At 34.7% G+C, this 27,463-nt stretch overlaps 1 protein-coding gene and 1 pseudogene across 1 annotated transcript; both read right to left on the bottom strand.

Annotated features, from left to right (window-relative positions):
- Window positions 1–17,097: 17,097 nt before the first annotated feature.
- On the bottom strand, window positions 17,098–18,829 carry LOC107762271 (SKP1-like protein 11; annotated as a pseudogene).
- A 3,903-nt stretch (window positions 18,830–22,732) lies between these two features.
- Window positions 22,733–27,193, bottom strand: LOC107762274 (transcriptional activator FHA1). Its single transcript, NM_001425752.1, has 3 exons — window positions 26,493–27,193; window positions 24,764–24,921; window positions 22,733–23,188 (listed from the first exon to the last, which is right to left on the bottom strand). Exons 1-3 carry the CDS (start codon window positions 27,109–27,111, stop codon window positions 22,979–22,981), a joined length of 987 nt encoding a protein of 328 aa, NP_001412681.1. The 5' UTR covers window positions 27,112–27,193; the 3' UTR covers window positions 22,733–22,978.
- Between the last annotated feature and the right edge of the window lie 270 nt (window positions 27,194–27,463).

The raw sequence follows: 27,463 nt of genomic DNA on the forward strand, positions 1-27,463 counted from the left end.
TCGTAACAGTGTCTTTTGTCGGCCTGGGCATCTCGTGCTTGTTTGATGATCCGATCATGAAGAGTGGAGTTCGTTTTCCTTAATATCCTGATGCTCATTTCATAGTCCCTTATGACCTGTTGCAGACGCTGCCTCCAGGCCATTGTGCATTTTGCCCATCTGACCTTCATCCTTGCTACGCAAGCTTCTGATTGTTCTAATTTTCTTTGGCTTTGGATGACCTGATTTCTCAAACTTGCTATAAATCTTTCGTCGGAGCGACGCTTCTGTCGGTCGATGTTACTCTTACTGGCTTGGCGAATGCGGGCCTTTAGTGTCTGGTTTTCTTGGGCTAACTTGTTCTTCTCAACCCGCTCGGAGGCGATTTGCACGTTGTTCTCAAATACAAGCTTTCCAACTTCTTGTTTTAGCTTCCCGATTTCAGCTCGGTAACCTTCCTCTATTTTTAACCAGCCCCATTGTGCATGTGATGATTCCTCAAAGTCTTGGATGTGAGCTCTCTTAGTTGGTCTCTGGTGCTCAAGCTCTCTTCGGTACCACATGAGGTATTTTGGAGACACTTCGCCCTTGGCCCTGTCTCGTACACAAGTATCTACCTTCAGGGTTTGACATTCATTCCAGATTCGCCGAACGACCGCCTCAGGGAACTGCCCACCAGGCCCGATTTCGATCACCTGACTACTGAGATCCTCTTCTTTTGGGATTATTTGGTATCGTCCCAACTGTCTCAATACTCTGCATGGTGCGTAGGGCTGGATACTTTAGAGACCCATCAACAGTAAGTAAGATTTGGTGGCTGACATGTGTATGACTTCCTCTATGGGTAACCATTCGAATGCCCACTCTATCTGGTTTGCTGAAATAGAGCGCAGCAGCGTGACCCATTCGGTGACCCCTTCCGGCAATCTGAAACCGTCGATCCTAGTGGGAAACTCTTCTATACAAGTCTTTTGTGATGACCCATATTTCAGCAATTGAGGGCGATGACATAGATGCTCTATCATCCACATTTGCAGTAGTATGTTACATCCTTCGAAGAAAACCCCTCCGGTTTTGCAAATAGTGAGTGCGCGGAAAATATCTGCTATTATCATTGGTGCTAGAGTGTTGTTTTCTTGCTTGAGCAAAGTGCTGACGACCCCAGCAATTTGTATGTTATTTTTCCCATCCTTTCTAGGGAACACCAGAAAACCTAGAAAGGCTATCATGAAAGCAATACATCTATGCCATTCCCATTTCAAACGGCTTTCCCCACTGCAAATCTTATTCTCGGGATTGTTGAACCCTCCCAGATGACCGTACCTGTCGTACAGAAATGCAAAACTACAAAACCCTTTTGATAACTCTGGGTTATGTACCGTTCTGCGGATCTTTACGATGTCCAGGAATTTGTGTATGGTTACGGTCCTTGGTGCAATGAGATACTGCTCTTTCATAGGGATGTTAGGACATCCGATGTACCCTGCCAACTCCTCCAGTGTCGGGGTGAGTTCGAAATCTGAGAAGTGAAATACGTTGTGAGCCGAGTCCCAAAATGAAATTAGAGCCCTGATAACGTCCCCTCGTGGATCGATGTCCAGCAATCCAACCAAATTTCCCAAGTATATTTTGACCGTATCTTGCCCTGATCCTCCCAAGTCGTTCCACCACATGCGTAAGCCTAGAGGAACTTTGTTTATAATGGCCTCAGATGAACTCCTACTTGTGCTCATTCTGCACATTTATTAAGGTGATTTTAGACAAGGAAAATTTTTTAATTTTTTTTATTTTGACTCCAAACATTTTTTTTTTGTTTTTTGAAAGAAATAATATGTGTATATACATACATGGGTATATATATATGTATATATATAATTATTGGTAAAACAAAATCGGGGAGTTGGACCCGATAAGGGTTGCCTACGTATCTCACATCCGGTGGGAATCAAACCGACATAGTTCGGGTAAGAAATTTATCTAAATCACGGGTTTTCTCAAAATGAAAAATATTTGAACATTGCTTTTGAAATTTTTTTATTTTTTATTTTTATTTTATTTTTATTTCTTTTTATTTATTTATTTATTTATTTATGTTTTCAAAATTCCTATTATCACCCGCCGGTCAACATGCAAATTTGAAGCAAATTAATGCGATAACAGATAAAATGCCACATAATGGTCTTTTTTTTTTGTTCCAGGTTGCTACTCCTAGACGGGCCCAACCCCTGTGTTGAGTCGCCCACTAGTATAATGCGGGAATACATTTCTGTTCTAGGTCGCCCACCAGTATAATGCGGGAATACATTTCTGTTCTAGGTCGCCCACCAGTATAATGCGGGAATACATTTCTGTTCTAGGTCGCCCACCAGTATAATGCGGGAATATATTTCTGCTCTAGGTCGCCCACCAGTAAAATGCGGGAATACTTTCATGTTCTAGGTCACCCACCAGTAAAATGCGGGAATACATTCTGTTCTAGGTCGCCCACCAGTAAAATGCGGGAATACTTTCTGTTCTAGGTCGCCCACCAGTAAAATGCGAGAATACTTTCTGTTCTAGGTCGCCCACCAGTATAATGCGGGAATACATTCATGTTCTAGGTCGCCCACCAGTATAATGCGGGAATACTTTCTGTTCTAGGTCGCCCACCAGTAAAATGCGGGAATACTTTCTGTTCTAGGTCGCCCACCAGTAAAATGCGGGAATACATTCATGTTCTAGGTCGCCCACCAGTAAAATGCGGGAATACTTTCTGTTCTAGGTCGCCCACCAGTAAAATGCGGGAATACATTCATGTTCTAGGTCGCCCACCAGTATAATGCGGGAATACTTTCTGTTCTAGGTCGCCCACCAGTAAAATGCGGGAATACTTTCTGTTCTAGGTCGCCCACCAGTAAAATGCGGGAATACATTCATGTTCTAGGTCGCCCACCAGTAAAAGAGGCCAAGTCAGACAAATGAGAGTCTTACCAACGAACATAACATTCTGTTCCACAGCAGAAAGGACTCTAATCTCCAGCAGAGAGTCATACCGGCAACACTCCAAATCCCCAGCAGAGTCGTCAGAGCTGTCACACCTCCTTTTTCCGCCCCCGCGAGGGTGCAAGGGAGTTTTTCCAATTAAAGGACAATCGAAACGGGATTTGTTTATTTATTTCAGAGTCGCCACTTGGGAGATTTAGGGTGTCCCAAGTCACCAATTTTAATCCCGAATCGAGGAAAAGAATGACTCCATATTACAGTCTGTGCACCAGAAATCCGGATAAGTAATTTTGTTAACCCGGGAGAAGGTGTTAGGCATTCCCGAGTTCCGTGGTTCTAGCACGGTCGCTCAACTGTTATATTCGGCTTGATTATCTGATTTTATACAAATATGAACTTATGTGCAAAATTTTATCTTTTTACCGCTTTCTTACTTATTGTTATTATTTTACGAGAATTGCAACGTCGTGGAAACATATCTCGAACCACGTTACATCAATGCACTCGTAGTTGTTTGGCATATCTCGACTCGGTTGAGATTTGGATTTGGGTCACATAAATGTGCACCCGAGTTAAGGAAAATAAATTATTAAAGGCGCGCCTAAAGCAACTAGTGTCTTGTTATTTTGGGGAAGGCCGTAAAATTCGCTAAACGGCCTGTCCTCGAATTCTAAGTATTTTAATATATACATTTAGAGGGCCCCGCAGCTTGTGCATTTTTTGTTTGTCGAGGCTCGTCTCATTCATTATTAAAAAGAATTCTCAACGTCATGGAAATGCATCTCAGACCACGTCACAATCAATGTACCCGTGATTAGAGACACATTTCGATTTCGTTGAGATTTGGATTTGGGTCACATAAATGTGCACCCGAGTTTAAGGAGATAACATTATTAAATACGCGCCTAAAGCGACTAGCGTATTATTATTTTGGGTAGGGCCGTGAAATTTGCTAAACGACCCCTCCCGACTAAAAAAAAAATCTTAAACCTTTACTGAGGGTCCTGCAAATTTTTTATTATTATTTTTTTTATTTGACGAAGCTCGTCTCACTTATTTATTTATTTATTTTTAAAAGGAAAGTAACTACATTTCTATTTTTATTTGTCTCTAAATAAAGAAAAATCTTAGTTAATTACATGCTAAAAAAAACCGTAACTTATTTAATTAATAGATTACAACAGATGCTAACGAAAATTATACTTGAACTTGTAAAAATGAAAAATTGTTTCGCGCCTTATTCCATAAGCTAATATTACTAAAAATGGAATTATGTATATAAAATACGTACAAGATTGACTAACGTTACTACAATTAGCCATTTTTAACTGTGGTGAGGTTAACTAAATGATCAAAGCTATAGACTAATTCATTAACCCTAATGGATTCGCAATTTAACTATACTTTATTGAAACTACTCTACATTAGTGTAAGTATACTTAATTATTAATACATAAAATTATCGACTACGACCTTTATTTATTTATTTATTTATTTACTTTTATTATTATTATTGGAGCTATAATGTTGACACTACCCAACCAACTTATTTTTACATTTTTATCAAGTCCACAATCTATCTATGTGAGATTATTTGTAACATGAATTACTGCCAATACTGATGAGAGTATAATCACTTAAGAGGACTAATGGAAATTAGTTTTAACCATCTAAACGAAATACTAATTGGGTTTTGACTAAGTACTCTATCTCATTTATGGACTACTTGAATATATGCATGGAAACAAACAACTAACTAGAGATATGCTACTTATCATGATTTACCCCATTAATCTAATAAAATTGAAAGGTTCATGTTATATCAGCGCATGACCATTAATACGATTCCTTCTCTTTTCAATCCAATTATACAAAAAATAAAAAAAATAAAAAATAAAACAGTTCATAAAAAAACTAAATAGACCAGATTGTCTACTATCTGCTTTATTGAAGCGGTTCGATTTTATTGCTGCATTTCAACTTCAAAGCTTTATCACTACAAGATTCGAATGTGTACCTGGAATTCGAACTACAAATAGAGAAAAGAGGTCAGGAGCAACAATGTACAGCAGTAGCACAGCAACAGTATCCCACAGCAAATAACAGCAACAAAACAGCAATAACCAATGTAACAATGGTCAGAACCAAACTAAAAACCCCAGAAAGCTTGACTGAAAATCAGTAGTACTAAACGCAATCCAACAGATGGCAGTAACAAAGTTCTGATTTCAGCAGTAAAGAAAAGAACCTCACTTTCAATTTTTAGCTCTCAAAGACTGATTTTAGTTCTGAAAAATTAGTCTATCTCTCACTTTTAAGTTCTGAAAATTTCTGTTCTCTCAACTTCTAGTCTCAATCCTTTTTTTTCCCCAGTCTTTTTTCTCTATATCAACTCCCCTTATTTATAGGCTAGAACTAAACATTATTTATTCAAAGCTTTTCACTTTCAGCCTGTATATTCCCTCTCATGTGCATCTATACACTTTTATCATTAATCTCATGCTTATTTTCTGATTTTCCACCCTTAAAGATACCAGACAGGGTGTATTCTGCACTACTAATTCCCTTTTCATTAAATAATTCATTAATTATACACTGAATATTAACTGGCAGGCTACTAACACTAATCATTTTAAATCTTTTAACACCCAACAAATACCCCTGAAGAATCCCCTATTATTATTGTCTTGCCCTCACTCTTAGCAATATGTATTTAAACCTCTCTGATTTACAACTACACCAAATCACTACACAACTACAACCAATCCTTAAGTCAAATTCACACGAATGATTCAAGCATCAAAACAGACCAACGGAGTGATTCATGCTGTATTCGTCCAAACAAAGCAGTCATAAACTAACTATTCGACGAAGTTGTTCAAATCGAAGGTAGCTTATAACGCACACTCAAACAAACAGAAGAAAAACCTTGACCAAATAAAAGGTCTTGAAGAAGAAGGAGAACTAACGAACAAGACAAGATTTACAAAAATAAACACTTTAAACAAAGATTCAATAATCCGAAAAATAGAACGAACAAAACAAGATTACAAACAAACACTTAAAACCAAAAACCCTAATGGAAAATAAATCAAAAGAACTAAATAATCTTGAAAGAAAAATCTAAAACTTGAACGAATCCAAGTCAAACTCGGAGTTGAACTATTGGAGGTCGAACGAACCGTTTCGCGGACGTTGAAAAAGGACGAAGCAGCAGCTGAACCTTTTGGACTGGCGACGCAAATGGAGGGACGAGGGTGGTGATCGTGAGGGGGATAGCAGCAACAAAACTCGGTAAGGCAGAATCGCAACAACCAACAGCTGCTCGCGAAATATGAAACAACGACGACAGCAGTAAGGTCGACGACAGGGGGGCTGCTGACGGGCCTGTTTGGACAGTGGTCGAAGAAGGGGGAAGAAATGTAGCGACAGTAGGTCGACGGGGCAGCGCGACGCCGGTAAAGCAGCAGCAGTCGCTGCTTGATGGAGGCTGGACACGGTGGAGGAAGCTGACGGACTGGCGTTGCTGGATAGGTCGTTTGGGCAGTGACGACGCAGCCGGAGCTGGTGGTTTGTGGTGTTGGTGTTTCAGGTGTTTGGGGGGGTGCGACTGGTTATGGCTGGAGGTGGAAGGGTCTGTTTGGTGGTGGTGTTGAGACGGAGAGGGAGCTGGTGGCGAGGAATGGTTGTTTGCTGGTGTTTGTTTGGACGTGAGGGAGCTCAGTGAGAGGGTGATGGTTCCGGCGTCGGGGGTTGGTGGTTTTTTTTTGACAGTAGGGTTTTTTCTAGGGTTCTTTTAGGAAGAAGATACATGAACAGTGCTCCCTCCGTTTTTAAAATCTGTCCAAAGTCCGTTTTTTAAAATCCCCCTGTTTTCCAAAAGTAGTCAGTGTATTTTGTATGGGTGCAAAGAAAAATGGACCCCCATGCGTGGTGGGGTTCAAGACTTGTGTCCCCCACGCGTGGTGGAGTTTCCCGTATGTCGGGTTCCGTCCGTGTTCCCCACGCGTGGTGGACTCGGATTATTATGGGCTAAGCCCGAAAATTAGGCCTAAAAACGGGTAGTTTGAACGCGAATATTATTCTTTTGCCCGGACCCGAGAAATAAGAACACGACATTGCTCAACTAATTATGTAATCAAAATAACTACCAAAAGACTAATATTTAAGACAAAACTATATCTTTTTAAATATTTTTTCAAGATTAAAATAGCTACAAAATATTAATAAAACTATTTTTGTAATTTTCGTTTTTTATATAAAGATAAAATATAAAGTACTATATTTTTTTTTATTATTTTGTATTTTTCAAAATTAAAAGGACTACAAAACATTAATAGAACTATATTTTTTGGTAATTTTCGAAATTATATAAAGTACAAAAGTAAGGTACAATTTTTGTATTTTTTCAAGTTTATGAGAAATACATAAACTAAAATTTACATATATATTTTTTGTAATTTTTCTTTTGTGGCGACAACAACAACAACAACAACCCAGTATAATCCCACAAATTTTTCTTTTGCGGCGAAATAAGATAAAATGGTCAAAATAGCTATATTAGACTCAATTCAAATATTAACGTCTTGTAGCCCTCTTTTCTTTCTTTTTTTTTTATTTTTTTTATTTTTGATAAAACTAAAATTCTAAATTGAGTTACAAACTAAATTGACTCCAAAAATACTAATTAAACTCCTAACAACAAAAAATTATCATACATAATTAAACACCAATAAAAATAAAATTGCTTAATTTGACATTAAATGCTAACAATGCAAAATATTTCTATTTTTGTTACTTTCATTTTTTTGTAAAACAAACTTAATTAAATACTAAATGAAAATGTGATATATTTTATATTTTTATTAATTAAAACAAATAAACATGCACTCATAAAAATACAAATAATTATACAAAAATACCACAAAAATAACAAAAATTGCACACAAAGGAAAATTGTTTTATTTTGAATTTTTTGGGAGTAATTCTTTTCATAGGGCAAAAATCACGTGCTTACAATCACCACCGATTTTCATTATATGGTGGCGATGGAAATGAGAATGGCGACGAGTAATTAGATGATGATGCAACATTTCGATGAATTATTGAAACAAATGATGAATTTTCAAAAAATAATGGAAATGAGATTGAATAGAGATGATGAATTTTCTAAAAAATGAAGTGAAATTGAATAGAAAATGAGGGTTATAAGATTCGGTGAAAATCAGAAGAAAGAGGGTGGGTAGTGAAAGAGACGGTAAATAAGATTTTCTAATGTTTTTATTTTTTTTAAAATTAGATGTCTTTTTCTTTTTACCTTTTTACAAAAATTACACGTGTTAATTTTTTATTTGCCACTTTTTCGTGTAAGATATGTAATTGTAACTCACGCTATAAGCTTACCAGAAGGGGGTGTACACGAGACACACCTATGCTAAGTTAAAATGTTTACTTGATCAATGAGTAAATTGAAGTGTGAAATAGACATTTGAAACCAACTTTAAATGTCTCTTTTATGTATTTTGCCTTCTTAAAACTAGGAATTCTCTAAACTTTTTACATACTCTCTATACCAGCAGGCAATTGTTAATCAAACAGACATAACCCATATCAAACATCCAACTTAAGGGCAGTGCAGTACTCCCTCCGTAATATGTGATTCTAATTGTGATGCATCTCGAATTTCGAGATTTAAACAATTTTTTATAGTAATTTTTTTATATAATTTTTAAATATTTTAAATAATTAATTACTGTGACTTATAATATTTTTCATGTAGTTTTTATATATGTAAATTCTATTTTGAAAACTTACAGAATTCTATTCTGAATCCACGGTCAAAATAAGGGTGTACATAGGTCGGATTGGTTCGAATTTTTCAATTACCAAACCAAACCAATTGTGTCGGGTTATTAAATCTAAAGACCAAATCAATCCAATAAAACTCGAATTTTTCAATCTCGGTTTTTCTTGCGTTTTCGGGTTATTCGGATTTTTCGGTTTTTTTCCGGTAAAATCTTTGTAGCACAAAATATATACTTGTGCTCAAGAGATTTCTTCAATCCTAGTAAGATACAACTATATAAGGTATTTTCCAAGAAAATAATACAAAATATGAGATGTGTCATGGCATTATCCTAAAATATTCAATAATAAGGACAATTAAATTATGTAATATAAATATTGCTAATTAAAAAGGCATACTAAAAATAAACATAATCTAAAAGTACTAAGTCATGCTAAAATAAGTAGACTAATAAGGGAGTATTAATTACATGACTAAACGCTAAAGCAAAAATAAAAATAGATTATGTATCTTCATCTAAATTATTGCAAAACAAAAGATAGATATTTAATACATTGTCGTTCGTAGTGTTGAATAAAATGTCTTTTGTTAGCATTAGTATTGATTTGATTTTGGTTTGGGCTTTTGTTAGCATTATTTAAGTTATTAATATTAATGGCTATAAAAATTATTGGAACATTCAAAAGTTCTAAGTCCAACATTGAAATTATACCTTAAAAGATAAAATTATGAAAAAGTTTGAGAAATATTTATAAATTACATCACAATAAATATATTTATATATTAAATATATCTAAAATTTCTATATATGTAATTTCGTGTTGGTTTGGTTTCGGTTTGGTTTCGGTTTGACTTTCTTTAGTTAAAACCAAACTAAACCAATTATGGTCGGGTACATTTTTCCAACACCAAACCAAATCAAAACAAACCATAGTTGGGTTTTTTTTCTCGGTTTGACGCGGATTATCGAGTTGGTGCGGTTTGTCAATTTCCTTTGTACACCCCTAGGTCAAAATTAAGAAGTTTAAGTCTCAAAATTTGAAACGTATCACGTAAATTGAGACAAAAATACTTATATTCAATTAGTTGATGCTACCTATTTCGGACTTCGTTTTCGTTATGTTCTTTTTTTCGTTAAATTTGTATGAATTCCAAGAAAATATGATACCTTGATATAATTATCCTTCATGTAATTTTAGATCTAGCATAATTTCTTGTTAACACATTCGATCATCATGATATCAAAAATCAAAAGAGATATTTTGTCTCTCACCCCCATAAAAAAATTAGGTAGCAGGATATCATTTTTATTTGTGACTATTAAGTAGGCGTTTGGACATGAATTCCAAAATTTTGTTTCAAATTTGAAATTTACTAAAATTTAAATTGAAGATGAAGTTGTGTTTGATTACAATTTTTGCTACATATTTGAATGTCTTTTTTTCAACATATTTTACAACTAAAAACTAGCAACCTTCTCATTTTCAATTGAAAAGCTGGTTCTCACCAATTTTTCAAATTTGAAAATGTATTTTCAACTAAGATTGGAAAAATTGTAAGATTTTAATAACCAAACACTATTTTAAAAAAGAAAAAATTGAAAAAAAGGAAAATTTTCTTATGCCCAAACGGGCTCTAAGACAATTAAATAAAGAAATAAGTTACTATTTTATTGATATAACTATGCCATTGTTAGGTTCTCACTAAACATTGCCTTCCCCTGGCCTCCCAAAAGAATAAAACAGAAAAAATGTACGTATTCTTTACAAATGGTAAACTATGATAAATAAAACAAAAAAAAATGTACGTATTCTTTACCATTGGTTAAATTATGATAAAAGCAATAGAAACAACAACGGAAAAAAATAGAGAAATTTTCATAAAGCACTTCAATTTAGAGCCTAATTACCATACGTAATTTGCAGCTATTATTTAATTGTTACCACCTTGTATCACTTATATTCAGATGCGCAATGAATATAACACATGTCAACTATATTCGTTCGCGCAACGAATACAACCAAGACGAAATGCATGGGTGTATACAAATGATTGTATCGACTGTATTCGTTTGTGCAGCGAATACAACCCAGGTAAAATACATAGATACAGAAAAATAGAAGGATCTCATTGAGAGTCAAACTCAAGACCACCGCTTACTAAGCGAGCACTCTAACCAATTGAGATGCGAGAACTTGTTGGTCTCTTGTTTCAGTTTAAAACTATTGATTTCTTGTTTCAGTACTACACGTGAATTTGCTATAAAATTCCAATATAGCTACGAATGGTATTTTTATGAAAGTATAGCTACGAATAGTAAATACAATATAGTATATGTTTACGAGTTCATTACTTAGATGAATACCCAACTATTCAAAATTATAGATTAAAGTCACTTTTCTTTCGTTTGTAACAAGAAAGCCACTCAACTATTCCGATTGCACACAGATGGTCACTCAATCGGAATTATCAAACTTTTTTATGAAAAAATATGATGTGGCAGTCCACGTGGACTTTTTATATTTTTGGACCAAATAAAACAATTAACACCCAAACAAAACATAGAAAATTCAACTATACACCCAACTCGACCCACTAAAAATAAAAATCTATCACTAAATAAAACCAAAACGCTAAAACACATCCATGTTGTAAATGCATTCTTCTTTTTTTATGTTTTTACTCTAGTTTTATAAAATAATACTAGGTACGAGGTTAAGGACTAAAGACCAGAGTGACTTGTGTTTTTTTTTCAATGACCTGTATTCTTCTTTTCACAATTTTTTTTATACTTTTTATAAAATAATAATGGGTATTTGATTAAGAACTAGAGTGAAACCATAAAAAAAATTGCTTTAGAGATGCATTTGCAATAGTAATGTGTTTTAGCATTTGAATTTATTTAGCGGATGAATTTTTATTGTTGGCGGTTTAAGTTGGGTGTATGAGTGATTATTTTGTGTGTTTTGTTTAGGTGTTGATTATTTTATTTGGTAAAAAAAAATCCATATGGACTACCACGTTATATTTTTCCACCAAAAAATTTGACAATTTCGGTTGAGTGATTATTTATGTGCAATAGAAATAATTGAGTGACTTTCATATTACAAATGAAGAAAAGTAACTTTAGTCCATAATTTTAAATAATTAAGTGGTTATTTGAGTAATGGACTCATGTGTTTACCATAGGTGAACTTTTTTTTTTCCAAAATGAGTTCAAAATAAAACTACAAATAAATCAATAAAAATGAAAGCAAAACGGTTCGTTGAGTGAAATTATAAATAGGTGATCGTATGTTCATAACTCAGCATGCAATCAAAAAAAAAAAAAAAAAAACTACAGTCTACAAAAGTTGTTACTTATAAATATTTCAAATTAACGTCCCATTTCCCTCTCTTTTTCTTTCTTGCTTTCTGCGTCTAATTCATTTCTTCATCATCTTATTCATAAGAGCTTCAACCCCAGAATCAAGAAACTCAAGATGTCTGATAAAGATAAAGGCAAAAATAAGCAAAAAATGGAGTCAAATTCTGGAAAAGAAGATGAAAATAAACAGCAGGGACTTTTGGATAGATTACCTCAGATGGATGTACCAAGAAAACCAAGGAGCACATTATATGAGATTCCGATTATCGCTTCATCATCAGTTCAAGTAAAATTCTCTAACTTAATTCTATAAAAACTAGAGTATTTTTTTTAATTTCTTGATCATATATACTGTGTCTTAAATTAAAGGGTGAGTTGAAAATGATCATTTTCTTGATTTAGGATATTAATATTGGACGGAGGAGTCGAATACGCACAAATCTTTTACCGTTCAAGAAGAGATACTTAAAGCTACATATGAATATACCAGTAGATGTAATTGAGAATGATGAAGATTACCAACCTCAAAACTGATGCTCCTACAAATGAAGGTAAAGGCTGTTCTGATATGTATATTCGTAGTAAATAGATTAACACTATTGTCTATTGTTAGAGATGAAGATACCAGTAAATGTAAGTGAGAATGATATAGAAGAGGACATTAATTAGTCATTAAGATTTGTACAGAAGATAATAGTGTTACAAATTTTCTTTGATTTTCATCAACACGATATTAGTTTTTTGTTTTGTTTTTTGCAGTGCAGGCTAAGGCCTATTCCAAATAAATGGAGTAATTTGTATCAGCATGATAATCTTGTTTTGGGAAAGGAAGAGCTAATGCCGTTTTACTGTTTTATATAAGTATTGTTTACTACTATCTTGTTTTAAGCCTAATTGCCAAATCTCCATTGCATCACTATTGCTTCTATATGTAAAACTATATTGTCTTGGGATCATAATAATTTTTCTGTAGTTTTATTTCTTTCCATACCACCCAAAAAAACTACTCCCTGCATTTCAAATTTAGATGGGTAGTTTGACTCGGCAAGAAATTTGAGGGAAAAAAGAAAGAAGATTTTTAATGATCTTAAAAGCTTAAAGGAAATAAGATTTGTGGGATCATGACATTTGTGTGGTTTCAATAGCTTCTCATTAAGGGTAAACTGGGTAAATTAAAATGTTTAAAGTGAACTATTTCTAATTATAGCAATGTGTCATTCTTCTTTTGAACGAACTAATAAGGAAAATGTGTCATCTAAATTGAGACAGACGAAGTATGTTGTTTCACTTATATTGCTTGTTTCTAATCCCGGATAAAAGATGAGAGTTGCAGGAGGTTGACAGATAACATAAGAGTAGTGAATTTGTAATGAATCCTCACAATAAAGACCATAAATGAGAGATTAAATGAAGCGACATGGTCAAAGGGAATTCATATATATTTGTTTGAGACTCAGACGCAGTTATTGCCAATAAAATTTGCTACAATGCAATAAAATTTGTGATTATTTCTTGTCATGTAGCTACAATATGTCAAAATGACAAGAAGTTACAATGGAGAAATATATAGTAGTACTACAAACAATTCCTTTTAGCTGCTAGTTTTATTCATAGAAAGTAAAGTAATATTACTACACTAAAATCTATCTCCACAATGCACTTTCTTGTTATTCTTGTTTACATGATATAGCCATCCAAATCCTTTAATTGCTTTAGAAATCCTTACAAGATTAGCCCTTCCTATTCCCAAATTCACTTTCCCAGCTGAGAATTTTAGTGCCTGTAAGCAACACAATTGCTCAATTTGCTCATTCACCTCTTTTTTCTCCTCTTTAAAATAGCCATTAAGCTCTCCTTTTCTCTTCATCTTCTTCTTTGTATTACTATTATCTCTTTTTGTATTGTAATTTATGGCTTCCATTTCATACTTTTCCCATAATAAATCCATTCCTTCACCACTTCTATCACTAACATTTTCCCTTTCCTCATAAAATTTGCATGCCAATGTCCTTTTCCAGTCTTTTGCTTTATAGATTTTTCTGCCCTTTGGCTCAATTTTTTTCTCTTCAACTGTATAACTCCAATTTATATTTTCAAACTCATCCAATTCTTTCAAGAAGTCTACTAATATCTTCTTATCCATGGTACCCTTAGTACTCCCCATTTCAACTCAATTTTCTCCCAATTTATCTCTTATTATAACCTGAAGAATCAAGAATTGGACTTTCACTTTCCTCAGCTGATTTACAGTCCAAGAATTCAGTTGGGGTTCCTAGAAAACTGATCATAGACGTACCAAACATGATATTGTAGGCTGCAAAATGCTCAAAACAATAAAGATCCTCACTTTCATTATCAATACAACAACAACAACTCAGTGAAATCTCACAAGTCGGGTCTGCGGAGGGTAGTGTATATGCAGACCTTACCCCTAGTCCGAAGAGGTAGAGAGACTGTTTTCGATAGACCCTCAGCACAATAAGATGAAGCGAGGCACTTTCATTATCAATCTGAAACCTTAAACTTTGTACTAAAGAGTGGTATGCAGAGTGCAAAATACTAAACTTGCCTGATTCAAAAAAAAATCTGGGGAAAAAGAGTTGGGAGTATAGGATGAGGGAAAGGAGCAAAAGGGAAGTTATAATGAAGAGAGGGGAGAATAAAGATAGGATTTTTAGAAGTTGTGGAAAGAAGAGAATGAAGTAAATAGGGCTAGAGAAAATGAAGGGACAAAAGAAGAACAAGTCAGAGGGAAGACTTGAAATTTGAGACTTTGTAGAAGTAGTAAAACTGCTATATAAATACAGCTCAGACGTATTTTTTTCTCAAAACTAGTGGAGTAGAAGAGGGAGTGGTGGTGGGCGGGGGGGGGGGGGGGGGGGTTGAAAAATGGAAGATGGAGGAGAAATGGGGGAGAAGAAGTAAAAGAAGAATCTTGTGGTCTTCTGTCTTGATAGGGCAAACAAAGGAAGAAATGTATTATTGTGATGGTAAATGCGGCGTGAATAAAGGAAAAAGGATTGAGTTTACTCTCTTAAAAAACATCTGTTTGCGTCGCTGTGCGATTTAAATTTTTTATATAAGTGTAGAATATTTAAAAATTAATTATGTAGACGTCAACTCTGAATATACTACTAAGTGCATATTATGACTTGGGAAAAAAATATACCTCTTTTGTTATATTTCAAGAGTTAAATTTCTTAATTTTTATAAATATAGATATAAATTTCTTAAGAATTTCAAGAGTTAAATTTCTTAATTTTTATAAATATAGATATAAATTTCTTAAGTTTATTGAAATAAAATTTATATTGCATAAGTTGAGACGAACGAAGTAAATAATCACCTATAAGTGGTAAAATTTCAGTAATAGTGGAATCATGTCAAACCTATAAAAGAAACTAATAGCCTGTTTGGCCAAGCTGCAAAAATCAAGTTATTTTGAGAAGTTTTTTTTTCAAAAGTGTTTTTCTCAAAAGTATTTTTGGTGAGGAGCAGTTTGTGTTTGGCTAATTAGTTTGAAAAGTTCTTCTGAGCAGCAATTAGTGTTTGACCAAGCTTTAAAAAACTGCTTCTAAGTGTATTTTTCTCAAAAGTACTTCTCAAAAAAGTATTTTTGGAAAGAAGTTATTTTTTTCTGCTTCTCCTCAAAAGCAATTTTTTTCCTTCCCGAAGCTTGGCCAAAAATAAGCTTGGCCAAACAGGCTATAACTCATATACGCTAACACAAAATATTATACTAAGAGCCCGTTTGGACATAAGAAATTTTTTCCTTTTTTCCGAAATCAGCGTTTGTTCATAAAATTTTCAATTGAAAATGCATTTTGGAAATTTTCGAAAATTTGAAAAACTCCAAAAACTTATTTTTCAAAATTTTCACTCAAAAAACTTCAAAAACAACCCAAAATTATATTCATATCCAAACACAACTAAAAATTTCAAATACCATATTCACTTTAAAAAAAAATTTATCCTTTTTTGGAATTTTACAATTCTTATATCCAAACGCCCACTAATAGTATCATGAAATAAGGGAATGATTAACAATCAACGACTCCAGAAAAAACCAGCCAAATGATCATTATTCAGTTGAATTCCTCGCTCCCCATAAACTATGTGTAAAATAAAAATAAAGGTGACTTAGAAAAATAAGAAAAGTCACGAACTAACAATTGAAGGCATCCTCATTTTCCTTAGGAATTTTAACTCTTCTACCCACCATAATTTGCTATTTTTGTCGAAACTTACCTAACCCTGGTTGGAATCTTTATGATTGTCACTTTATTACTCCTCCTAATTAGGTGAAATTTTGATCTAAATTCTCTCCGGTTATAGTGTGATGATATATTCAAATATCAAATGCAGAACGCGCTCTAACACCTTTTTTGGGTCCTGGGAGGGCAGCGTGTACGCAAACCTTACCCCTACCCCAAGGAGTAGAGAGACTGTTTCCGATAGACCCTCGGCTCAAGAAGATAAAAAAGACAATATATCAGTATCATAAACAAAAATCATAAAAATAATAACATCATAAGTACCAGAAAATAGATAAAAAGCAATAACAATAACACATAAGGCTCGGTAGTCGGTACTATGAAAAGTGGAAGAATAGTGTGGACACAACAATAACAACTTGCAGTCTAGGACACAACCCTATCAGACTAGCCTCTCGTTCGGAACGAAGTAGAAAAGTACTCTACTACTTCCTAACCTAGAACCCTAATATTCGACCTCTACACCTTCCTATCAAAGGTCATGTCCACGGAATTCTGAAGTCTCGTCATGTCCTACCTGATCATCTCTCCCGATATTTCTTGGGCATCGTATAGTTAATACGAAAACATTCACATAATAGCCTGTCAAACATTCCTCTGCTTGTTAAACACTTAACAACTCATCACTGTAGCGCACCAAAAAGGAAACAAGCAAAAGGAGCTGGCATGCGATACAACGCTCGTTTACATTTTTGCTAGCACTCTTCTATTTGTTAGAGAATTATATATACCATTTGTCAGAACTGAACTACATAACACTTAACTAGATACCATAACCACCAGATATGTTTCCAGAAACTAATTACTACCCCCAAAGATCACAAACACAAACTAATCAACAGGTTTGTCACGTTCTCCTTCAAAGGCCCACTTATTTTCCTCATAAACCTTTGCCTCTTCCTCTTCGGTGTAATCATTTGTGACATTAAATATCTTCCTAACAACCTTCACCGACTTGTTCTTAATTCTATCAGCAATCGTCTCACATAAAAACTCAAATAAGCCCTTAATGTTAAGGTAATTAGCAGCAAATAGAACTTCAAACAGGTATTTGAAGCTAGTGTTCACGAATTCCTTGTCGAAATTTTTGATATCTTTTTCATTCAGATCCTTCTTCTCAAAGTTTTTGATATCTTCTTCATTCAGATTCATCTTGTCATCACTGTGCTTCTTCATGTACTCGATAATTTTGGTTAGGGTTCAGGTATTGACATTTAGGAGTGGGATTATGCTGTAACCATCTTCCACCATGTTTTTGATGGTTACGGATTGAACAGCGATAGATTCTTTCATCTCAAATTCATCACCGCCGGATGATTTCAAGATCAGAATATTCTGCTCAGTAGTTGTTGCTGATGACGATGCCACGGAGGAATTGAGAGGAAGAGAAACCCTTGAAAAAAAAGTAAAGAAAACGCAAAGGCAGCATACTTAAAAGCTTGTATAGATTAAGACCAATAGAAGTCAATGATCAAAAAACTTAAGAGATAGATCTATTCAAATGACAATTGCGTGCTCAACATCTTTAAAAGAGTTGCTTAACAACATTTCAAATAATCTAAATAAGTTCACATCTGGCAACTCTCACTCATTCATAACAGGCTTGTTATCACTTGCTTTTGGCCTCTGTTCCTTGGGCCTCTGCTCTTCAGTTTTCCTAGACAATTAGACAAAGTATTAGAGGCGCTGCCGTTATATCAAGATCAACATGCAGTTAGCATTAAAATGTGCAGACACATCAGAGTATTCACCATGGAGAGACCAGAGTGAACATGACGAAAAGACATAAGGAAATAACTACAAGAGCCTAAAAGATGAAGGTTTTATAAATTATAACCTGATATCATCAAATTTTAACCCTATAATTTGATGGAAGTACCCAGGGAATATATATATATATATATATATATATATATATATATATATATATATATATATATATATATATATATAATACAATATTGCAAACAAGTGAAATGGCCTTGACTATGACGACGTGCCAAGGAAGGGATCTCCCCTAGTTTGGGGTGAGGGACGGAACCACACCAAGTTGACATAAAAACTACACTAAATAAAGATAGGAGATGGAGCACCAAACAAAGAGCCACTTATGAAAGACCTCGACAATTCTCTTGTTGCACTTAAAACTCATTAACGAGCTCAACAAGCAATCTTCAGGATTCCCTAATGGTTTTGATAATTGGAGATCTCCACAAGAAGCAGCTTGACTAACAAGAACAATAGGAAAGAAAAAAAAACATTAAGGAAATTTCATAATAATTCTTTTGTTGCACGTAAAGCCCATTAACAAGCACTATAAACCATCTGAGACACTTCATCTGAATGTTTTAATAATTGAAGAGCTGACTTGCCACAAGCAGCAGCTTGAGTAACGAGAACATTCAGAAAAGAAAAGACCATTCTTTTTATCCCTAAAGAAAAGAAAATACCATTTACAAAAGCTTCTATATTCTTTCACTGCACTAAAAACCCATTAGAAGCACTATATGCCATCTTAGACACTATCTGATATTTTAATAATTGAGGAACTGAGTTGCCACAAGCAGCAGCTCGCCTAACGATAATATTTACAGATCAACATTAGATCCAAAATCATGTTAAAACCAATCATGAGATGCTTTGTGCTCAAATAAATGACATTTAGTAAGAAAATCTCTCATCATCTTGATTGGGATTGCTTCAGCTTCTTAAGAACATTAATACCAACTGAATAGGCCACCAAATAAGCCACAATCAAACATGTTTTCTCATTGCTTTATTTCTGAAGCTGAATCAAAATTTCAGTCTTACAAACACTTAGCAGTTACAAGGAAGTATATTGACAAAGCATGAAAATAATAGTCAGGGCATCATATAGTTGTGAATATGAAAGAACATTCACACAATTTCCTGTCAAACATATTTTCTACTGGTCAAACACTTAATAACTCATCACTGTCATGCAATAAAGCAGAGCGAACAGAGATGTATCCAGTTAGACATCATGAGATTCTTCGACATCAGGTACATGAAATTCTGTAGGAATATCCCTCATCATTTCGGCTGAGAATGCTTCAGCTTCTTAACACCAACTAAGGTAGGCCGTAAAACAAGCCATAATCAAATATGTTTCTCCACTGAATATTTGTGAAAACGAAAAAAATGTTGACTGCATCATATTGTTGTGAATACGAAAACATTCACAAAATTGCCTAGCTAGCACATTTTCTACTGGTTAAACACTTGAAACAACTCATCACTGCCATACAGCAGAGCTGAGCTAATTGAGATATTTATATATAAAATTTATGCAAAGTTTGCCCATAGCACACCATAAAAGGAAACAAGCAAAAGGAACTGGCATGAAATATAACGCTCGCTAGTTTGGACAAGAAGTCTTCCATTTTAGAGAAAATGCGAATAAAAAGCATAAAACATTGATGAATTTAAGGTTAACGAGAAAATTAAAATGTACCTTTTGTCGGAGGCGCCTCCTTTCTGGCTGAGGAAGGAGCGGAAAAGCGGAGAATTAACGTCGTAAATCATCGTCGTTGGTCAGAGGCAAATGATGGAGTACACAAAACCCTAATCTCCTGTTTGCTCAAGCTCAGCTCCTCTAAAACCTTCTCTAGAGATAATCGGTCATTTGGGTTTGTTCAGTTTTACATTGAGGGGATAAGTGGTAATGGGCCTACAGTTTGAGACCATATGGGCCAAGTTAATTGAGAACGGGGTATTATCACTTGGGATTTTTCTTATTACCCTAAATGTGCATAGTTTGTTAATTACTCGTCCAGTCCATACTTTAACTACAATTTATATACCATTCGACTATTAGGCATTAAAAGGGCAGAATATTCCCTAAAACACGCTAAAATTAAGGAGAGAATCTTTGTGTTAATTGATTATACATTAAATTCAATTTTTAAAAAGGGAAAGGAGATTTCTCATCTGTGTATTTTTCTCCAGAACTACAATTCAAATTCTCGAGAAAAAAAAAGAACGAACAATTCAAATTTTCGAGTTTCAACAACTCAAAGTTGAAAAAATCTGTTCTTCCATATATTTTCCACCATTGATAGCCATTAAAAAGCTTGAAAGCTTTGAATTCAAATTTGGGTTTTCAAAAATCATTATTTGTTTGGATTGGGTGTTATTGTAAATAATTCGGAATAAGTTTAGGAGTTTATATCTCAATTTTGAGGAGTTTTGGTGAAGATTAGACTTGGTTTTGACTGAATTTCAGATTGAAACTCGAAGAAGAAGAAGAAGAAGAAGAAGAAGAAGAAGAAGAAGACATATTTCCAGAAATTGTAGATAAATTGTAGATTGGGAAGACTAAAACTTCTACAAATCTTCTACAATTATGTCGAAAAAGTCAATTATGCTACAATTGAAATGAGAATTGGGATATTAAAATTCAATGTATCCAGTTTGTAGATATCTTGTAGATAAATTGTAGATTATTTGTATTATGTTTGTAGATGCATTGTTTTCTGTTTTCACAAATCCAAAACGACTAAAGCTTCTACAAAATCTTCTGCAAAAAACAGTCTACAATTTTTCTAATTTTTCTACAATTTATCTACAATTTCTACAAAATTACTACATTTATACTACAATTAAACTACAATCTTATGTGAAAAAAAAATATTGACAACAAAATTTGCTCTTCATCTACAAAAATCGTCACCATTTATTGGATTGGTACATTGAACTTTTCCGACTCCGGTAACTTTTCTGGCAATCGGACGACTACCTACAAGTCTACCACAAGCAACACACCTTCTGAAATCTCCAATAGCGATGGTAAAAAGGAGCAGCGACGGTGGTGCTGACCATGTACTCTTCGATATTTTTTTCCGGTAATTGAAGAACCACCCACAAGTGTACTGTGTACAGCTATCAAATCAACACAGCTTCCGTCAACTTATGCTGGCAAAATAGCTTCATTTAGCTACTACAATTTTAGCAATTATTACATGAATTACTAGGTAAAATGAGATTCATCACCTAGCCAACAACTTATTTAGTATACTTTTTTTATGTTTATAAAAATGGATTAAAAAGCAAAACAGAGTAGAATAAGAAAGAAACGAGAAATAGAAACGGAGAAGAGAAAGAAATGGGAGGGGGAAAACGGGCTGGTCAGATCTTAGTAATTAAGGGGAGAGAGAAACGTGGGATATATGGACACCTTTAATTAAGGAGTAAGAAACTGCCAATTAATTATACCTCTAAATTAATTATGGTATATAAATGGTAATTTGGTATGCTGAAATGTAATAAACACAAACCTTAAACATTGAGGGTACTAAGGTTTCATATATGGTATAGGAAGGTAAAAATCCCTAATCACTTTTAGCATGTGCCAGAAACTATTTATATTCGGTAGCCGAAAAAGTATATAAAATTTGTATAACTTTTGTATGTAACATACAGAATATAATGTATATACAAAAAATATATATTTTTTCGGCTATTATTTTAGGAGCGGCAGTGTCATTTTCCTATTGAGAAATATTGAACAAAAGCCCCGATATTTATTTGTTGATTTCTTCTTAGTTTTCACCAATTAATTAGTACTAATATAACTAGTATAATATAGAATTATTTTTCTTTGCTTGTAGTTGCCATATGCCAGGTCAATTGCAGGAAACTTTGCACCCATCTACTTTCAATAATTATTATATTTTGGCTAATATTCGTTATTTGAAGATCAGTGGTCCAATGTATTTGGAGTACACTGTTCTCCATCGAAAGATTCTCTATAGAAAGAAATTGGCGTAGTGTGAAATGTGAATTGAAGCGATTTTTCGAATCAAAATCAATTATAGCCAATACTGCCCTTCTTTATATACTATCATTAGCAGAGTGAAACAAGATAACAATTACTGTCTCAATCTCTAATGACCGTGTTACTACATTTGCAGAGTGAAACAAGAATAAAAAACATGTATTTTACAACGACTTGCGTTGAAAAGAAGGAACTTGTACAAGTCTACGCAAATATAGCTCAAGTTAATAATTATAAGTAATAGATATATCCTTCAATTGTTTCGGTATTGATTTGAATAAACATACAACAAATAGAATATACCCAGTGAAATCCCATAAGTGGGATCTGGAAAGGTAGTATGTACGCAGACCTTACCACTACCTCGTGGAGGTAGAGAAGCTGTTTTCGGAGGCCCTCGGCTCAATGAAAAATGAAAAGAAACACAGGAACAACAGCGAGTTTTGAATAAGCATAGAAAGTGAAAAATGCTTACGGGGCAAAAGTTATTGAGATATTTTGGAGATAATTTCATCTTGTAAAGTAGAACACAACCACAAAATGGGCTGGAAAAGGTAAATATTTGAGACCTAAAGGAAGTACATATCATTAACGTTTGAGCACTCGAGCGTGTGACTAACCGTTCCATAAAGCTGGAATGGACAATGGAAGACCAGAGTTCAAATCCCAATAGAGGCAAAAGATGCTAGATGGAAAGTGTTTCAGGCCACATGTTTCACACTATTGACTTGAAGCTCAATTACAACTTCACGGCTAAAAATTGTTACTAGTTCTCAAGAAATCAGTGAGACAAGAGAAACAAACTCCAAAGTCACCCGTCCCTTGGACCGCGTATTGATGACAAAATGCTCTGGATATTTCCTTAACAGCATCAACAATCCATACCATGGCTTCGTTTTGGCTTCTGGGCTGGGATAGTCCTCTGATGTCAGATATCTCCTCACACGACTATGGTGCCACGTATTGCCATAGTGTTCAACCAACTGTAAATACAGCAGCTGGCTATCAGCAAAAAGTCCAATTCTCAAACAAAGACAGATAAATTCTACTGCCTACGACTCAGAAACGGGGAAGGAATTATCCAAATACTACAATGAGAAATTAAGCAGTAATAGTATCTCATACACTAAAGTTAAGATAAAAGAGTATCGTTTTGGATCCATTTTAGATGAGACAAGACTGTCAATATTAGATTTGCGCTTGAGAACCGTCACTTCACATGACATGAAGATATGTTCTTCCAGACCCACCCGAGGCCCTTCATAATGAAACAGCATAAAACAAGAATGAAAGCATATAACCACAGTCCACAAATTTCTTCTTTTTTTAATTGATAGCTGAAAAAGATCTATTGTTTAAACTGGTCTGCAGTGTGCGCGCGACACAGGAAAAAAAAAAGCGGGTACAGAATCAGCAGTTTACTTGACACAAGAGCTATGTATAAGATCTGTTCTTCAGGTATTCAGAAGAACTAATTAAAGAAAACTGAAACCTCACTCAAGGGTACCTAAAAGATGACAAATTTCTGAAATAGAATCATATACGAATCTCTATTTTCTATTGGATAGATTAATGTCAGATTAACTCCTACCGTTAAGGTCATTGATATTCCGGAGAGAGGTGATCAGGGAGCAGCAGAGAGAAAACAGAAAAGATAATGAAAGAAATAGAAAATCAACAGAGAGATAATGAAAGAGATAGCCACTTAAATTTCAAGTGGATGATAAGAAAATCAACAGAAAAGATAATGAAAGAAGTAGCCACGTGAATATCAAGAGGATGAAGAGAAAAAGTCAACCAGGGCGTATCTACCCCTTCTCGTCCTCTGAATAAACACAAAAAACCAGTCCACCCTTCCAAAACCAAAAAAAGAAAGGAAAATATGGAGTGGGACGAAAGGGAAAGGAGTACATATGACAGAAGTAGGAAAGCATCCAGCTTATTTCAATCAAACTTGAAGCTGGAGAATTTCATAGCCTTACCAGGCAGGAGAAGCTCTTTTCTAAAAAAATTCACCACGAAAAGGCATTGGTGTTAGGAAATATCAAGAAATGACAGATTTAAGCCTTGTCAAGTCACAAAAGATTGATCCGAAAGTGTGATAAATATCCACTATTGTCAGATGAAAATTAAGGTGAACTGTATAAATTTACAAACCTGAGGTAACTTCATGGCAAGACAAAATACCTAACACCTAACCAGTACTCTCTATGCCCAAAATATTAAGACAAGGAAGATGTACTCATACTGCTATTCTAGCATTCGGGAAAAACAACAGAGAATGTAAAATGGAAGTTCCACCTTATGCACCGAAATTGTATTCAGGGGCAAAAGAAGCTCACAAAGGAGGAGAGTGGGCAGTCCTGCTTTCACATTACTTCATTGACCTAAATTTAACTTCATGTTCTGATAATTCAGGGCGGAAAAAAATGAGGGACAAATAAAGCAGCAAAAAATTTTCCCTCTTTCGTTTGTTTACATAGACATACAGTTTAGTCTTTGCTTGACAAATAAAATTTTGGTCTCTGTATAATATGATAAATAGCTTCAAAAGTTACCTCAGCATGAAGCTTCTCCATTGGCATCCATTCTCCTGGACCACAGAGATCAGAAAGCACATTAGCTACAGATGACACGACATCCTTTTCTTCTAACTGCATGAGCTGCTGATTGTCAGCATCTCCGTCAACACGCAATCTTCCATCTGTCTTCTTATCTGCAACATGTTTCAGCCAAACAACTTCCATACTTCAGATTTTTCCAACAGATTTTGAGTATATATGCTTGACAATTATAGTTTGTAAATCATTTAAGGAAGACTAATCCGGTACTGGAATAGAAATGTACAGGATACAAAGGGGAGAAAAATGAAATTTTGTACCCATATCATGTCCTAAATATATGTACAATGATTCTTAAATATCACAAAAAGTTTTTTAAGACTTCCGCCGTTCTTCCTAATGACATCATTAGAACATACAAGTCAGAACCATGTTTAAGAATTTACTAATCTGCCGCGGATATCATTCGCACTGCATATGTAGGGTTCAAGCAATGCTTTAAACACCTCAAAATGGAAAATAACTGTCAGTCAAACGACTATGCCTCAGTCCCAAGTTAAAACAGCCAATGTTGCAAGACAGCTTATATGTCTGGGACAATCAAAACAGCCATTGAGTCCAACACAATAACACTAAACGAAAACCAATCACCAGAGGGGTTACTGGAAAGAGAAGGCAAAAGAAAAAAATGAATTACTGTTACATGATCCGCGACGAAGTTTCTATCCCTGAAGCTTGAAGATTGTAAGAGAGAGGATTTCCAAATTCCAGGTGGATTATGCATCAAATATTCTACGCATGTAGGCATTAGAGGTGACTGAGGTGCTTCCGTCTTAGCAAGCCACTTTTATGCTTTGGTTAATTTCAAGGAACGAGTTTACGGAAAGGTCGAACAAATGACTTGTACGTTTCACAGGGAAGCAGTTTTTGAATACTAATTTAAGCACAAAACCTGTCCAAAGCCATGCTGAATCGTTTTGTGCCTCTCGAAGCGCTGTAAAAAGAGTCTACAACAGAATCTTAATCTGTACACACTTTGAGCATTTGTCAGCAGGAGCTAAAGCCATGGAACTAAACCATTGCTGTTTACGGAGCGAATTCTGGTCAAACTGGTTTAAAAGAAAATAAAATATAATCTTCTACACTTGCAGTCATTGACAAAAGAGTAATTCAACAGAGCAAAAGCATCTCTGTACACAAAGTTGTTCAGGGAAACACCTGTATTCCACGGTGGAAATGTCAATAACTCCTTACACTAAACAAAAGATGACCTTTTTACAACTTAGTACTTCACGAGCACAATAGAACCTTCATAATCCTCAATTATCATTCCCACAAACAGAAGTTAAATATATTTCAATTCAATGTAGTTCAATCGAATACCAAAATCTCAATACACTAACAAAAAGATGACTTTTTTAGTGTTAAGCAATTTACAAGCATAACAGATACTTCACAATTCTCAATTATCATCCCACAAACAGAAGTTAACATAGAATTCAATTTAATGGAGCTGAATTAAAATACAAAAATCCAAATGCAAAGTACCATGGTACAAGTGCAATTTTAAACAGAAAAAGAACTAATGCCCTCTAACATGTGCTAGGAAGAAAATAATGATTAACCAAGATTAAATACCATAAAACAAATCTCTGTCTGTTATAATGAAATGCCGTCACAGAGAGGTCTTACTATCTATACCATAAAACAGATAAAACTTACTGACCTAATTGCCCAGAAATTGAAGCTTTTCCACTGGAACCACAAGAACCATATCCATAACCACCACCACCCTCAGCCCCATCACACCTCCTCATCTTTTTACCTCCAGTACCATCATCATCATCGTCATCATCATCATATTCCTCCTCATCATAATACTCCCTCTCCCTCCCTCTAAACAATCCCCCCTTTTTCCCTATCCCACCATAATGGGCCGCCACTGGATAATTCACATTTTGTTTAGGCCCAATAGGCGGCCCACCACCAAGGATACTGCGTACAGGAAGGAGGAAATAAAACTCTTTATCTCCGATCTGAAGTAAGTCCTGTGAATCTAATTTGATCGGCGGGTTACCGGGTAAGTGAAGTACACCTTCGACGAAGCACCCGTTTTTGCCTAATACTTCGAGGTTAAAACGGCGTCGTTGGAAGTCGTAAAAAATGCGCGCGTGGTGACGGGAGATATTCATCCCGCCGCCGAGTGATGATAAGTCGACGTCGACCGTTGATTTTTTGGAGTTCCGACCGAGGATTATGGAGTACGTTTGCATGTAATACTCGAAATCTTCGCCTTGTAGCTTCGCGAATCCTGCTTCTACGTCGCTACCGCTGCTGCTTCCCATATTATCGGAGTTCCCTTTCTCCGGCGAGATTGAGAAAGTGACTGTAAAAGGTGTTTGGCTATGCCTATTAGTAGGGATTTTCTTATGCCGGAATTTTTTTTTTTATACAAACCAAAAACAACCTGAAAAGGTAATTAGCAAATATTTTTGGTTATGTGGAAAAAACAAACTAAGAAAAAATATTTATTGGAAAGTAGTTAATTTTGTGTTTGAACTACTATCAAACAAGTATATATGGTTTATAAAAAAATGGAATTCAAATCAACTAATTGTTATGAATAGTTTGTACATTGGATACTACTTTGGATACTACATTAGATGTTACATTGGATTGGATGTTCATGTTGCGAAT

Source organism: Nicotiana tabacum, chromosome 8 (genome assembly GCF_000715075.1).
Source record: "Nicotiana tabacum cultivar K326 chromosome 8, ASM71507v2, whole genome shotgun sequence".
In the NCBI taxonomy this organism is placed as follows: Eukaryota; Viridiplantae; Streptophyta; class Magnoliopsida; order Solanales; family Solanaceae; genus Nicotiana; species Nicotiana tabacum.

Excerpts from the sequence above, each read along its gene's own strand:
- LOC107762274 (NM_001425752.1), bottom strand. The coding sequence starts at position 27,111 with ATGGGAAGCAGCAGCGGTAGCGACGTAGAAGCAGGATTCGCGAAGCTA. Across the intron at positions 24,922-26,492 it reads TTCAATTTCTGGGCAATTAG|ATAAGAAGACAGATGGAAGA; the intron begins GTCAGTAAGTTT and ends AACATGTTGCAG. Across the intron at positions 23,189-24,763 it reads TGGAGAAGCTTCATGCTGAG|TTGGTTGAACACTATGGCAA; the intron begins GTAACTTTTGAA and ends CTGTATTTACAG.